The sequence below is a fragment of the Neoarius graeffei genome, chromosome 4 (genome assembly GCF_027579695.1).
Source record: "Neoarius graeffei isolate fNeoGra1 chromosome 4, fNeoGra1.pri, whole genome shotgun sequence".
Lineage (NCBI taxonomy): Eukaryota > Metazoa > Chordata > Actinopteri > Siluriformes > Ariidae > Neoarius > Neoarius graeffei.
Window position 1 is genome coordinate 36983175 of NC_083572.1, and position 16680 is coordinate 36999854.

General features: G+C 41.1%; 1 protein-coding gene across 2 annotated transcripts in view; it reads left to right on the top strand.

The window, feature by feature from the left end:
- The window catches only part of mtss1 (MTSS I-BAR domain containing 1), a 208466-nt gene that overhangs the window by 162371 nt on the left and 29415 nt on the right, over nucleotides 1-16680 (top strand). For both annotated transcript variants that reach the window (XM_060919207.1, XM_060919206.1), the window contains exon 7: nucleotides 10012-10169. In XM_060919207.1, the coding sequence (XP_060775190.1) occupies nucleotides 10012-10169 (158 nt within the window). The remainder of the gene's footprint in view (nucleotides 1-10011; nucleotides 10170-16680) is intronic.

A 16680-nucleotide genomic window follows, 5' to 3' on the forward strand; every position in this document is an offset into this window, starting at 1 on the left:
TTGACTGTGCACTGACAGTTACATCATCCTGTCTCTAAACAAACAGTTGATCACACCGAGGTGCACACTGACCATCGATATTTATTTATTAGTTTGGTCCTGCGTTTCCTTTCCTTCACAACATAATGTCTTTTCTGACTGATATGCAAACTGGAAAGGATCCAGGGCGGGGGGGAGGGCAGACTTGATATGCCTCATGACTAGCCGCTCGAAGCACTTTATGAGGATGTGAGTGAGTGCGACAGGGCGGTAGTCATTGAAGCAGGAGGGAGACAGCTTCTTCGGGACCGGGATGATGGTGGTGGTGGTTTTGAGGCACGTGGGGACAACAGCCTGGCTCAACGAGATGTTGAAGATGTCTGTAAAGACATCTGTGAGCTCCTCGGCACAGTCTCTCAGGACACGACCAGGAATGTTATCAGGACCCGGGACTTTTCGTGCATTTGTCGTCCTGAGAGCTCTCCTCATGCTGTCTGGGGACAGCGTCAACACCTGGTCGCCGGGAGGTGGTGGGGTCTTTTGTGCCGTGGTGTTCTGTTGTCTGCCTCAAAGCGAGCGAAGAAGTCGTTCAACTGATTCAGCAGAGACGTGGAGTTGTCACAGGTCTGCGGCAAGGGCTTGTAGTCTGTGATGGTCTGAATCCCCCGCCACAGGTTCCTGGTGTCTCTGCTGTCGTTGAAATAGTCAGCATCTGACATGTCATCCTCACAGTCCCCCCCCCCCCCCCCCCCCCAAACACACACACACATCTCATCGTTCATTAACGCACTGAACTCAGGGACCGCACATCTCACTTTACCTTGCTTATTTGCACTATTCCGCACTACCTTACTTTAACAGCTGCTAGTTTGTTTATACTGCTTATTTCATGTTTACCTGCTATACCTCAAGTGCCCTTGACTGTTTGTTTATTTGAACCAATTTGTGTGTGTGTATATGTGTGTGTGTGTATATATATATATATATATATATATATATATATATATATATATATATATATGTGTATATATATGTATGTATGTATATATGTATGTGTATGTATATATATGTATGTATGTATATATGTATAAAATGTGTGTTTAGTCTACATCTAGTTCATATCTAGTGTTTATACTGTTTATATTGTCTGAGTGTTTAGTCTTTGTCTAATTCTTCATATCTAGTGTTTACACTGCTTATATTGTCTGAGTGTTTAGTTTATACTGTTTATACTGTTTATATTGTTTGTCTGAGTGTTTAGTCTATGTCTAGTTCCTATCTAGAGTGTTTATATTGTTTGTTTGTTTGTTCTTTTCAATTATTCTATTTTTATTTTTATTTATTTCATTGCCTGTTTGCACCGTGGGTCAGAGAGGACTGAAATTTCATCTGTGCTGTATGTCGAGCATGTATAGCATATTTGACAAACTTGACTTGACTTGACTACTTACTGTAGTCGGTCTTTCGTGTCCTCCATTTTCCCCTCCTGTTTCAAATTTTGTATCCCACAATGCCTTGTGTGAACAGGGAAAGCCCAAAACATGATGCATAACGTAGTATCTTGAATTGCATCACGGTGAAGCAGAAAAAAATAACGGAGAATTTAGGGCCAAGTGGCCCTAAATTCATTAATTATTCTGTTTAAAAAAAAAACTAATAAAATTGGAAGTCTGTGATTCGAATTCAGTAGCTTTCGGTCCACTAAACAATATTTGGGTGGCAGGGAAAATTATTTTTATGACCTACACTTGAAAAATCTGAAAGGCAGTACAGCTTTAAATGATCTCATGGGTTACAAATCAAATTATTAAATTGCAGGCATTTAGCAGACATTCTTATCCAGAGTGACATACAGCAAAGTTCAACAGATTTTTACCTAATCTGCATGTCTTTGTGTGGGTTTCCGCCCACTACAGACACGGGGTGAACATGCAATTTAATTTTTATTTTTTATTTTACGCTGCCTGGCCAAAAAAAAAAGTTGTGTATACTAATATTTCATTGGACCACCTTTAGCTTTGATTATGGCACATGTGAATGTGTGTGTTCATGGTGCTCTGCAATGGACTTATGTCCCATCTAGGGTGTGCCCTGTGCTGAGCTAGCAAGAGACACTCATACATGCACCAAATACCTCAAATGGTCTTTTGTGTGGGCCCCACCCCAATCTGTATGATATTGCATTCAGAGAAGTGCAATATCCTACAGATTGGGAAAGTGAATACTAGTGCATCTCAAAAAATTAGAATATTGGGAAAAAGTTCAATATTTTCCATCAGTTATTTAAGAAAGTGAAAATGTTATATATTATAGACTCATTACACATAAACTAAAATGTTTCAAGCATTTTTCTATTTTAATCAGTATGGCATACAGTACAAAAACAAAAAAAAACCATCTCAAAATATTAGAATATTTCATTTCGAGTTTGAGTAAAACAGTATGAACACAGTGCATCTCTCGGTCTAGTTCAGTACACACAACCACAATCATGGGGTAGACTGCTGACTTGACTGTTGTCCAGAAGATGATCACTGATGCCCTCCACAAGGAGGGTAAGCCACAAAAGGTCATTGCTGAAAAGGGTGGCTGGAAAAGGTGCACAAGCAACAGGGATGGCCTCAGTCTTGAGAGGATTGTCAAGAAAAGTTGATTCAAGAACTTGGGAGAGCTTCACAAGGATTGGACTGAGGCTGGTGTCAGTGTATCAAGACCCATCACGAACAGACATCTTCAAGAAAGGGGATACAACTTTCGCATTCCTAATATCAAGCTACTCCTGAGCCAGAGACAATGTCAGAAGTGTCTTATCTGGGCTAAGGAGAGAAAGAAATGGACTGTTGCTCAGTGGTCCAAATTCCTCTTTTCAGATGAAAGTACACTTTGCATTTAATTTGGAAATCATGGTTCTAGAGTCTGGAGGAAGAGTGGAGAGGCACAGAATCCAAGGTGTTTGAAGCCCAGTGTGAAGTTTCCACAGTCTGTGATGATTTGGGGTGCCATGTCACCTGCTGGTGTTGGTCCACTGTATTTTATCAAGTCCAAAGTCAACATAGCCATCTACCAGGACATTTTAGAGCACTTCATGCTTCCATCTGCTGACGAGCTTTTTGGAGATGCTGATTTCCTTTTCCAGCAGGACTTGGCACCTACCCACAGTGCCAAAACTACTACCAAATGGTTTGCTGACCATGATATTACTGTGTTTGATTGGCCAGCCAACTTGCCTGACCTGAACCCCATAGAGAATCTATGGGGTATTGTCAAGAGGAAGATGAGAAACACCCGACCCAAAAATACAGATACGCTGAAGGCCACTATCAAAGCAACCTGGGCTTCAATAACACCTCAGCAGTGCCACAGACTGATCACCTCCATGCCACACCGCATTGATACAGTAATTCATGGTAAAGGAGCCCCAACCAAGTATTGAGTGTATAAATGAATATACTTTTCAGAAGTTGGACATTTCTGTATTGTAAATCCTTTTTTTTATTGATCTTGGGGAATATTCTAATAATTTGAGATACTGGATTTCTGATTTTCATGAGCTATAAGCCATAATCATCAAAATTAAAACAAAAAAGGCTTTAAATATTTCACTTTACATGTAATGAATATAGAATATATGAAAGTTTACCTTTTTGAATTAAATTATGACAAAAAGGAACTTTTTCATGGTATTCTAATTTTTTGAGATGCACTAGTAGATGAAAGAAAGAAAGGACAAGCAATGCATTAGAAACACTGAAAGAGAGGAAGTAATCGTGAAAAGTAGGAACTCTGGAAGGAATGAAACGTGATGGCCTGATGGAGGGAGAACTTAATCATGTGACATGGAAGCCTTTGCATGTGGTGTGTCCTGGCATGTGTAAATGTAAATCAAAGTGGTAGCAGGATATGTCATTGGGAATATAATCCTCATGTGACAACTGCTTCCTCATAAAACATTACAACTATTCATATGGATTAAATATATGTTTGGGCTGATCAGGGATTAACCCTCTGGGGTCTGAGGAGTATTTTCTGGCACTAATGCTTTTGGCATGCTCCGATGTCAATCTCAACAAATCTAAGCAGTATTTTCAAAGTCATATGATTTTTTTTTTTTGTATTCAGCACAAGTTCAGCTACAATAATATCTATGTAGTATGTATGCCTTGATTTGATTTGTACTTTTAAAAACATAACAGATAAATGATGTGCAAAGCAGTTTTAGAACTGTGTTGGAACGTGTGATAAAACATGACCTTACCCTTTGTGACGAACCGTTTTGATCACTTGAGGTGATTCTGTTCAGTGTTAGGGATGTATCAAGCACAAAAACTTAAATCTGCTCCATTGATTTGGACAATTAACTGGCCATCAAAAAACGTATGCCGTATTGTTTTGGGATAGAGGGTTGGCTGTGGGAGGGGTATTCGATGAGAAGAGTAAAAAATTCCATTCAATGAAAAGAGTGAAAACAACTCCCACTGCCAACTCTTAATCCCATCAGGTCAAGTCACAATGGGTAAGGTCATGTTTTTCACACATTCCAACACGATTCTAAATCTGCTTTTTACAACACCTTCATTTATCTGGTATTTGACTTTATTTTGGTATTTGAGTCCCTTCAGTGTCTTGAAATTAACTCTTGTACTATTTTACTCCGTTCAGAGCCGCAACCAATTCTGTTACACGATTACTCTGTAATTTTGATCCCAGTCCAAATTTTACTCTTTAAACTCAAAATGGAGCACAAGTAACTATTTTTGAGAAAAATACAGGGTGTTTAAAAAAAATTGATGTAAATATCCCAGAATATCAAATTTTTTTGAAACACGCTGTACTTTTTATCCTGGAAAAATTGCTCAGTCATTTTTCCTGTATATGCACTACAGCGCACGCATATCAACCGATACGCTCATAAGAAATATTTACACTTTACTCAAGTTGATCTTCGGTTGGATTGAGTTGAAGCTTTTTTTTTAAAAAAGGCACCGCTCATCAGTGTCGCAGTTCTCAGGTTTGAATCGATTCGCTGTCCTGAATCATCCGACGTGCATAAAATCTGCGTGCTATCTTGCAACAAGCTCTACCTCCAAACTAGGCCTGTCATGATGAATTTTGTTGGATGGTATATTCTCAGAAATTAATGCGATAAATGATATTATTGTTGACGTCTTTTCAAGACCATTTTATGCCACTAGTAAAATAGTCATGCAAATACACCCTTTCAAAGAACAGTAAACTTTTTAATTAAGTTAGCTTATTCCATTCAACAGTGGAACGTAAAAAAAACATAAGTAATCTAAAGGAATAAAACAACAATCAAACAAAACCACTCACAGCAAAAACAATAAATAAAATACAATCTATGGCTCTTAAAATTTGCACTTGAGTAAATGTTAACTTGGCACAAGACATTCTTTTCTTCACAGGCAACGTTCTGCTAATCCAGTTTCTCAAAGATTAGTACCCAGATAAACAAAGTGCAAAATAACAACGTATTACCAGCTGTCATTTGGATAAAAGTAACAACAATTAGAATGAGAACATGTAGGCAAGGGTGTAGGTTTGGTATTAACATTGGTGGGGACAAAAACCCAATGCCAAGCCCCAGTGACGCCAACTTCAGGCCAACATTAGAGGGTCACAATATTTTGCTCCATTGTGTTCCACCAAAAGAGATCCAGCATCTCTCCAAAGTCCAGACTTTTAATATTTGAAGTTCAGAACTGTAGTAATTCATGAATAATAATAAGCAGTTCATTTGATTAATTGCAAATCTTGCATGTGATGATTAACTCATTCTACCAATTTACAAATGTGTTTTAAGCGAATAACGCATTGACTGTCGGGAGGGTGTATGTTCCTTTCCCTCATAAATGGAAGTAAAACACAAACACTGCGTTCCATTATGCTGGCCGGGGGAGTCGGTTCTCTTTTGTGTCATCTTTAACTAGTTTTAGAATGCTAGTTTAAGGTGATATGTGACTGATCTAACGGTAAAACAGGACGAGGTCTCTAGAACTTTTTTGACACGTTGAAAGGTTACAGTTTTACTTATGCTGCTTTTCCACTACCAACGCGGCTGAGTTGGGCTGAGCCGTGCCGTGCTGAGTTGGGCTGAGTCAAGCTGAGTGGGGCTGTTGGAGTTGCATTTCGACTACAACCGCGCTGAACTGTGCTGGCTGGAAGTGGGTGGACACATTGGGTGGAGTTAGCGAAAGTGGGTGGACGTCACATGATGTCGTTAGGCGGCGCAAACAGTGACATCAGTGATCTTTTAAGCGGTAGTCTCACGACCCGGATAGTAAACAATAAACATGGAGGACATGGAGTCGTTAGTGTTGCTGGTCTTGGTGCTGTGGCTTGTTGTCACCGACAACGCCAACAGATACTGGCAAGAGCGTATAGATGAGGCGAGGCGCATAAGGCTTCAGAAATTCTCGTAATTCGTAATTCTTCTTCTTCCGGGTTTGCGGTGTTTACAGATCCCAGCGTGCTCGCGGAGCGTGTGTGGGCATGTGAGGACACTCCTCCTCACCAATCAGTGCACAGGGGAGTGTCTGCTCACGCCCCCAGCCTCACTCGGCTCGGTTTGGCTCGCTTCAGCCCCACTCCAAAACCGTGCGAGTTTTGGGTGCTGAGTAGGGCTGAAGCAAGCTGAGTCGTGCTGCTCTGAGGTAGTCGAAACGCGAGCCGTGTCGGGCTGAAGCGAGCTGAAGTGAGCTGAAAAAGGGTAGTGGAAAAGGGCCATTAGCAACAGAATGTATCTGAATTCTGATTGGTGGTTATATTATTGCCCTTTTGTTATCTTCTTGAGCCCAGAGCAGAGAGGAGGTAGTGACAGGGTTCTACAGAGAAGTTTTTAGCCTACCGCTTTCAAATGAACCCCCTCGAAAACCAATCAGTTCAGCGTCTGTGTGTACTCAGTCTGTCACGTTTTCAAAAGAGAGGCGGGAGTAACCAAAAATTTCTGATCAAGAAGGCGGAGGCTGTTATGCTTATTACATGAAAATGTTTGATTTGCTTGTTCGTGGCCCAGACACCTTTTAATATCCACATCACCATCGGGTTGTTGTTGTGGTTTACATGTGTCATGTTACAGGAACTTGGTCAGGGCTCTACAGGTCTTAACTGAAGCGCTTCAAATTCAGGGTTAGTGGGCTGCTAAAGTTTGCAGGCACTTCACAAGCAGGACTCAGTGCAATATTAGCCAACATTAGCACAATCTGATATGATTTAATAATGTCTTTATGACCTTAACGAACACCAGTTGTTGTTGGTATCAAGTCAGATTGTTATTTACAGGCCACACAAACTTAAACAGTCATATTCATATGTTGTTGTTTTTACACACTGAATACGAACTGCTGTTAACTAATTTTACGAACTAATCTACTGTAACGTTACATTCCTCAAGGACCGTTTGCTAGCTAGCAGCCGGTCACTGCACTGCAACTGCACTTGCTAATTGACATGGTAGCCAAAAAGTTTTCTGTTTTCACGACCACGCCCCCAGAGCGAATATTCATGAGCGAATTTTGCGTGGTTTTGCCCAGTGGGAAACCTGCAGTAACCATTTGTGTACCGCGCACGGCGTGGGATTTTTCTTTATTTTTTCTCCCTTCAATCAGAAATATTAGTAGGGACACGTCCATACCAAATTCTACGCCTATGGTCTGTACAGCAGAGCAACGTGTTGTCTTTTCCCCATTCAGTGGATACCCTGGCTGGATAACTGTTGCATGCTGGGAGGCCCCGCCTCTGACAGAGAGCCGCGTGAGACGACAGAAAACAGCGCGGTGTTTTATTCAGTCAGTGGGTCAAGCTAATACTCTGGCGACTTCCCTATGTAGATGTACAGCGCGTAAATGCCAAAATCGCGGTTAAAAAAAATTACCGAGTTCATTTTCATTTACCGTACGATAAGTCGGTATATCGAATATTGCAGCAGGCCTACTCCAAACGGGTAGCCTAAACTATGGCTGACCAGATTGTATCCTGTTTACAGTGGGTGTTCCCACTGCGAAAGAGAAACCAATCAAAACAAAGAGTAAAAGTGATTATCATGCCATTACCATGCGAATAGTCTTTTATGAATGTGTAAGTGGGCGTTCAGCACGCCGACTCGGGTGTGACTGAGTAAGGTGACAAGTTTTATGGTTCATCTAATTTAGGTAATTTAAAAAATATATTTGGCAGTGGGTACATAGGAAAGTATGATGTTAATCATGCTTGTATGATTTAAAAACTCGCAAAGATATTTATCTAAATACATGGCCTGCTCATTCTAAACCTGCCGAGCTTCACCGGCGAAGCTCTTGACCCCAGAGGGTTAATTAGTTTTCAGTCTTTTGAGACGGTCACGATCATAATTAGTTAAGGCAGGGGTTATCAAAGTGTGGGAGAGTCAGCCCCCCTCAGAGAGCAAATAAACAGCGCCCCCCCTTACAATTTTTGTCGTTGCTATACTTAATGTTCTATTTGTATTTAAAAAAAAAAAAGTTGTACACTTTTTTTTTTTTTTACACATTTTAAACATCTGTGCTTTTTTAAAACATCTTGTTTTACACATTTTAAACATCTGTGCTTTTTTAAAACATCTTGTTTTACACATTTTAAACATCTCATAGCATCGTTAGCTAGCACCTCTTGGCAGACAACACACTGTGGCAGTGGAGCATCTTCAGATCCAGTCCATGAAAATCCAAACTTTAAATAATCGTGGTCATACTTCCTTCTTTTTTTGCTTGGCCCAGACTCTGTCTCCTCACTCACTGGAGCTTTAGGTACTAAAAATCGATCCATTTTGTCTCTGGCAAAGGCTAGCTGAAGTTCGCTAAATGTCCGCAATAGACAGTCCCCCCAGGATTTCACGGGCCTTTTTTGTGATTGTTGCTGGCTAAAATGTCTGATGTTGCGGTGTTTTTTAGGTTTTTGTTGCGATTACATTGCGGGAGGAAGTGAAAGTTGCGAGAAATTGTTGCGATTTTCTCTTTTTGTGATTAAAATTGAGTGATATGTTAAATATTAAATTATTGCTGAAAAACTATTGATTAAAAAAAAAAAAAAACACTGAGAAATGGTCCTATAACCAACTTTACCAATATAAAAGATTACCAGGACTACAAAAATGCAGAAAAATAGGCTTTACTTATCCAAATGCACCTGTTGGTTCAAAAGTTAAAGTGCAGAGAACCTCACAGCACAACATGAAGTTACCTTAAAATATAATATAAATGCCTCAGCTTTCATGTAAGAAAAAAAAACTATTAATACTAGTACTGTGTGCAGGCAGTCTCTCCTGAAGACTAAATTAAACAATAATTATAAACTAATAAAATAAATGGCTCAGGCTTCATAGAAAAAAAAAAACAATTTGAACAGAATCTCACAGTATGATGCTGAAGCTGCCTAAACAATGGAAAATAAAATACCATTTTGGCAAAAATGTTGGCATCCATTAATTTCTTGTATTAAGTAAAAAAAAAATAATGTAAAGTGCACACAGTCCTTCACTGTAAACATAACACACTTTCAGTAACACAATTTAAGCCTACATAAACACTGACTCGCACATGCTGCTTCTCTTGAATGGAAACACGGAAGTAAGGCGGAAGGTAGTTTGTCGACGTCACCAACGATTGGTCAAATTTGCGGGAAAGTTGCGGTGATTGGATATAATTGCAACACTGCCCTGAATTCGCGGGGATTGGTTGAATTTGTGTTGAAGTTGCAAATCGCAACATCGCGAAATCCTGGAGGGTCTGAATAGTAACTTATTCTAGTTTATTTTTCCTCACGTTGCGCGCCCCCCCCCCCCCCCCCCCCCCCCCGAAGAACTCTGGCACCCCCTAGGGGAGGCACGCCCCACACTTTGCAAAGCCCTGAGTTAAGGAGATATGTTGTAACTTGGGGGGCACATCAGTGCATAAGGCTTATTACTGCTCACTACCAGTCAATCAAATGACCTGCATGAGTAAATACACCTTTACAGACATGTTTTACAATGTTAAGAATGCTTTGTGTGCGTGTGCTTAGGTAAGGATGAGGTGCGGATGCAGTTGGACAGTGCGTTGCAGGATGTAAACACTCGCTATACCGAGTTAGAAGAGACGGAGAAGAAAGCTGTGTGCAGAGCGCTCGTTGAGGAAAGAGGACGCTTCTGCTCCTTCGTTACAATGCTGAAACCTGTTCTTGTGAGTTCTTCTCTCTCTCACTCTCTCACGCACAGCTACAACTCTACACACTTCAGCAAAGCTATCAAAAACCATTGTAATGTTTTGCAATGTAATGCATGTGTATTACTTATCAGTAGGTATTTAGTTTTTTTGTTTTTTCTGAGTGAGAGAAAAAGGCTACAGTGGTAAGAAAAGTAAGTGAACCCTTTAAAATTGCCTGCATTTATGTATAAATTTATCATAAAATATGAGCTTTGTGTACATTACAATAATGAACAAATATCTGTTTTAACTAATAGCCAGAGGTTGTTGAGGTACACATACTTATGTAAAAAAAAGACTGATTCAACTTCTTTAGTCCAAGTGCAGGCTATGAAATGTACTCAACATATAAAGTAGACCTTTTGAAGGACATTTTCTACCAGCGGTTTCTGTGCAAAGCTAACTGAACCTCATGTAATATTAACACGAGAGAACATTGGGACGGTCTGTTGAAATTAAAACTGAAAACACTTATTTGTAAAAAATAATTTTTGACCTGTATTGCACTTAAAATGGTACAACAGCACATTACTTGATTTACTTCATGAATTTTATTTTTTCAAAATAAACACATTCCGATTGTTCAAGTTCAGTGTTTGTGACCGTTTACAGCAGGGGTTTTCAAAGTGTGGGAGAGTCAGCCCCCCCTCAGAGAGCAAATAAACAACAGCGCCCCCCCCTTTACAATTTTTGTTGTTGCTATACTTAATGTTCCATTCATATTTTTAAAAAAAAATGGTTGTTGTACATTTTTTTCTTTAAACATCTGTGCTATTTTAAAACATCTTTTTTACACATTTTAAACATCTGTGCTTTTTTTAAAACATCTTTTTTTACACATTTCAAACATCTGTGCTTTTTTTTTTTTTTTAAACATCTTGTTTTACACATTCTAAACATCTCATAGCATCGTTAGCTAGCACCTCTTGGCAGACAACACACTGTGGCAGTGGAGCATCTTCAGATCCAGTCCATGAAAATCCAAACTTTAAATAATCGTGGTCATACTTCCTTCTTTTTTTGCTTGGCCCAGACTCTGTCTCCTCACTCACTGTAGCTTTAGGTACTAAAAATCGATCCATTTTGTCTCTGGCAAAGGCTAGCTGAACTTCGCTAAATGTCCGCAATAGTAACTTATTCTGGTTTATTTTTCCTCACGTTGCGCCCCCCCTGAAGAACTCTGGCGCCCCCTAGGGGAGGCGTGCCCCACACTTTGAAAAGCCCTGGTTTACAGGGAGGCAGTCCATGGTTATAGAGTCCTGTCAGCTGTTCAGGAGTCTGATGGCGGTGGGAAAGAAAGAGTTCTTTAGTCTGACAGTTCTGCATTTCACACTTCTGTGCCTCCAGCCTGAGGGTAGGAGTGTGAACAGTCCATGCTGGGGGTGGGTGGGGTCTTTGAGGATGGAGGCAGCTCTCCTGTGGACTCTGCGGTGGCAGTGGAGTTTTGGTGATTCTCTCAGCAGTCTTCACCACCCTCTGCAGGCGTTTGCGGTCCATAGCTGTAATGCTGCCGTACCACACATTGATGCAGTTGGTCAGGATGCTCTCAGTCACGCAGCTGTAGAAGTTGCTGAGGGTCTTGGGCAACGTACCAAACTTCCTCAGCCTCCTCAGAAAGTACAGTCGCTGTTGAGCCTTCCTAACCAGCTGTGTGGTGTTAGGTGTCCATGTGAGGTCCTCACTGATGTGAACACCCAGGTATTTGAAGCTGCTCACCCTCTCCACCTCAAGCTCCCGGATGAGCAGTGGCCGATGAGGTCTCCTCTCCTTCCTCATGTCCCCTGTCATCTCCTTCGTCTTGTCCGTGTTGAGGACAACTTGCAACACATTTCAAAAAAAGTTGGGACGGTAAAGCACTTACCACTTTGTAATGGTGCCATTCCTTCTTACAACCTGTAAGAGATGTTTAGGGACTGAAGACACCAAGTGAATAAAGCGTTTCAGATGTTATTTTGACTCGTTCTTCTTGCAAACAGGTCTTTAAAGGGCACATCTTGGGTAAATTCAGGAACAAGATCAATGTAATTCTCCTATTTTATATTAAACTTTGGTCAAATATCTGTCACATTTTGCATTTTGTGCAATTTTTTACCTTGCGCAATACCAGAAAAATTCAGTTGAAATCAAGCCATTTGAGGCGAATTGGTCCGCCTCTGAAAAAACTTGCCATTTGGATTTCCCGGCAAACATTGATTTTCATGACGTTGTGTGTGGGATGCGTCCTTCTGAATCCTCCGTCAGCGCTGGTTTGTTTATGAGAAAACGACCTGGTGGTTTTCTGCAAATTTCTTCAACGTTATCACGTAATTATTAAAATGGTTAACAGATGTATCGTAGGAGGGTGTAGCAACACCAATCTTGATGGGATTAGTACTCGTCGTTTTCCAAAAGACCGGACAACGAGCGAGAAATGGGAGCACTTCGTGCGAGGCACCCGGAAAAACTGGCAACATGCAACAGACCACAGCATCATATGTGGGGCTCACTTCATAAAGCCCGACGACTTTGAGAACTATCTGCAGTGGGAAATGGGCTTCAAGAAGCAACTTGATCTGAAAAAAGACACGGTTCCATCTGTTAGAATGCCCAAAGCTACACCGTCTCCATTTGTGTCAGCGTCACCAAAGGAGCCAGCCGTGTTCGTCTCCCCCAACAGAAGGCGAAGTGCCGCATCCACTGAGACCCTCGAAGCCGAGGACCAAGCAGAGCTGAGAAAAAGACCAAGAAAATCGGCAATTCACAAGTTGACTGTTGCCAGGGTAAGAAATAAGAGAGACTGTACTCTAAATTAGGTGTTCCTGTGTTTGTCTCAGCCTGCTGGTGGATCCACACGTGACGTCACGAATCTGGATCAATATGGCTCCAGACTCCCTTCGGATTTATCCAGACGCGTTTTATTTTATTTTTGTTCTGAAAGAAAGAAAACCTGTTTGCTGAATCTGAACACAACTCGTGTCTTGATTCGGAGTCAAGGTTGCCAGATTGGGTTGGTATAATCAATGTTCTCTTCCTTGTTATTGTCCCATCCATTTAGGTTGAAATCTGTCTTGATGTTGGGAATGCACAGAATTTTATATGTAAAAAAAAAAAATTGATTTCCCTCAAATGCATTAAAACTAGAGTAACGAGTCTGTTTTGAGAATGTAATTCGAAAGCATATGGATTTAATAACTGATGGAACCTCCTTTGGCAGCAATTACCTCAAACAAGTTCATCTGGTAGCTGAAGATCAAACCTGCACAACATTCAGGAGGAATTTTGGACCATTGTTCCTTACAGAACTCAGCTCAGCCATACCCTTAAGGATGTTTGGTGTGAACGGCGCTCTATTGGGTTAAGGTCTGGACTCTGTCGTAGATTTACTTCGATGTTTAGGGTCGTTGCCCTGCTGCATCATCCAACACCCAGCTGGTGGACGGACACCTTGATAAACTTGGGAATTCCTTTTCCCCTCGATGATGGCAAGTTGTCCAGCCCCTGAAGCAGCAAAGCAGCCTCAAATCATGATTCTCCGTCTATTGTACTTCACTGTTGGAATGTTTTTCATGTGCCTGATGAAACGCCATACATGGTGCTGTGCGTTCTTCCTGAATAATTCAACTTTTGTTTGTCAAAACATTTTCCCAGGAATGTTGAGTGTCAAGGTGCTCTTTGGCAAACTTCACACACACAGCAGTGTTTTTTGGAGAGTATTGGCTTCCTCCTTGGTGTCCTGCCTTGGACACCCTGCCTGTTCAAGCTTTTGCAATTGGTAGACTCATAAACAGAGAGATCAGCCAGCTCAAGTGATTCCTTCAAGCAGGCTTGTACAACCCCGATTCCAAAAAAGTTGGGACAAAGTACAAATTGTAAATAAAAATGGAATGCAATAATTTACAAATCTCAAAAACTGATATTGTATTCACAATAGAACATAGACAACATATCAAATGTCAAAAGTGAGACATTTTGAAATTTCATGCCAAATATTGGCTCATTTGAAATTTCATGACAGCAACACATCTCAAAGTTGGGACAGGGGCAATAAGAGGCTGGAAAAGTTAAAGGTACAAAAAAGGAACAGCTGGAGGACCAAATTGCAACTCATTAGGTCCATTGGCAATAGGTCATTAACACGACTGGGGATAAAAAGAGCATCTTGGAGTGGCAGCGGCTGTCAGAAGTAAAGATGGGAAGAGGATCACCAATCCCCCTAATTCTGCACCGACAAATAGTGGAGCAATATCAGAAAGGAGTTTGACAGTGTAAAATTGCAAAGAGTTTGAACATATCATCATCTACAGTGCATAATATCATCAAAAGATTCAGAGAATCTGGAAGAATCTCTGTGCGTAAGGGTCAAGGCCGGAAAACCATACCGGGTGCCTGTGATCTTCAGGCCCTTAGACGGCACTGCATCACATACAGGCATGCTTCTGTATTGGAAATCACAAAATGGGCTCAGGAATATTTCCAGAGAACATTATCTGTGAACACAATTCACCGTGCCATCCGCCGTTGCCAGCTAAAACTCTATGGTTCAAAGAAGCCGTATCTAAACATGATCCAGAAGCGCAGACATCTTCTCTGGGCCAAGGCTCATTTAAAATGGACTGTGGCAAAGTGGAAAACTGTTCTGTGGTCAGACGAATCAAAATTTGTAGTTCTTTATGGAAATCAGGGACGCCGTGTCATTCGGACTAAAGAGAAGGACGACCCAAATTGTTATCAGCGCTCAGTTCAGAAGCCTGCATCTCTGATGGTATGGGGTTGCATTAGTGCGCGTGGCATGGGCAGCTTACACATCTGGAAAGACACCATCAATGCTGAAAGGTATATCCAGGTTCTAGAGCAACATATGCTCCCATCCAGACGACGTCTCTTTCAGGGAAGACCTTGCATTTTCCAACATGACAATGCCAAACCACATCCTGCATCAATTACAGCATCATGGCTGCGTAGAAGAAGGGTCCGGGTACTGAAATGGCCAGCCTGCAGTCCAGATCTTTCACCCATAGAAAACATTTGGCACATCATAAAATGGAAGATACGACAAAAAAGACCTAAGACAGTTGAGCAACTAGAATCCTACATTAGACAAGAATGGGTTAACATTCCTATCCCTAAATTTGAGCAACTTGTCTCCTCAGTTCCCAGACATTTACAGACTGTTGTAAAGAGAAAAGGGGATGTCTCACAGTGGTAAACATGGCCTTGTCCCAACTTTTTTGAGATGTGGTGTTGTCATGAAATTTAAAATCACCTAATTTTTCTCTTTAAATGATACATTTTCTCAGTTTAAACATTTGATATGTCATCTATGTTCTATTCTGAATAAAATATGGAATTTTGAAACTTCCACATCATTGCATTCCATTTTTATTTACAATTTGTACTTTGTCCCAACTTTTTTGGAATCGGGGTTGTAGTACTAGAGTCCAACTCGTGCCCTAATTTTAAGGACTTTTGAGTTGACTTGGACTTGAGCACTGATGACTTGGACTCTGACTCGTGCATTAACTGCAGTAGGACTTGTAAGTTGGAGACGGGGACTCGGATTTTTTCTTTATTTTTTGTAACGTCATAATAATTTGGCATAAGATATTTATATCTACATTAATTTTGTATTAATTTCGTGCAAGAGTGTCACCCCTGCACGCCTTGGCACATGCATCAGATATAGATTCTCGGCCAGTACGCGTGCCAAGCCGACTCTCGCGCACGCGCGCCATAAACAACTCACCTGCACAGGATTAAAACGCAATCTGCACAGCTAAATAAAAACTGAAAACACTCACTCTGCGAGGTATTAAGTTGCGTTGCTGACACGTTACTGAGCCTTATTTCCTTGTTTGGTTTCCTGATCCCTGATTTCCTGTTCCTGGTCTTTGATTCTGTCGAATCTATGATGGCCTGTTTGTGCCTCGCTCGACCTATTGCCTGTTTTACGATTTTGCCTGCCGTTCTGGATTGTTCACCTGTCTTCCCTTGTATTAATGAACACACCTTCTGCACTTACATCCGTCTCCCCACCATCTCTGACAGAATACTTCACACTCCCTGACAAAGAGAATGCACGCTCTGTTCATACGTTATGTTCAGGAAGAAACTAATGGGGCTAAACAGCTACCTTCAAATGGTGCGGTCCGAGTGTTGGACTAGACTCTGACTCAACTTGGATCAATAGACTCGACTGTTGTTGTTTTTTTTTAATGACTTAGACCTGACTCGGACTTGAACACTGGGGACTCAAGACTGGACTCTGACTTGAGGTTGAGTGACTTGACTACAACACTACCTTCAAGCATTTAGCTGTTACTCTAAGGTGGTTCTTTAACTCCTTGAAGATTCTGCATTGAGCCTTTGGAGTAATCTTGGCTGGGTGCCCACTTCTAGAGAGACAAGCCACAGTACCAATATGTCTCATTTGTCTCTCTGTGGACTGATGAATATCTAAACTATATTTGATTTGGAACCCTTTCCAGCTTTATGCAAATCAACAATTGTT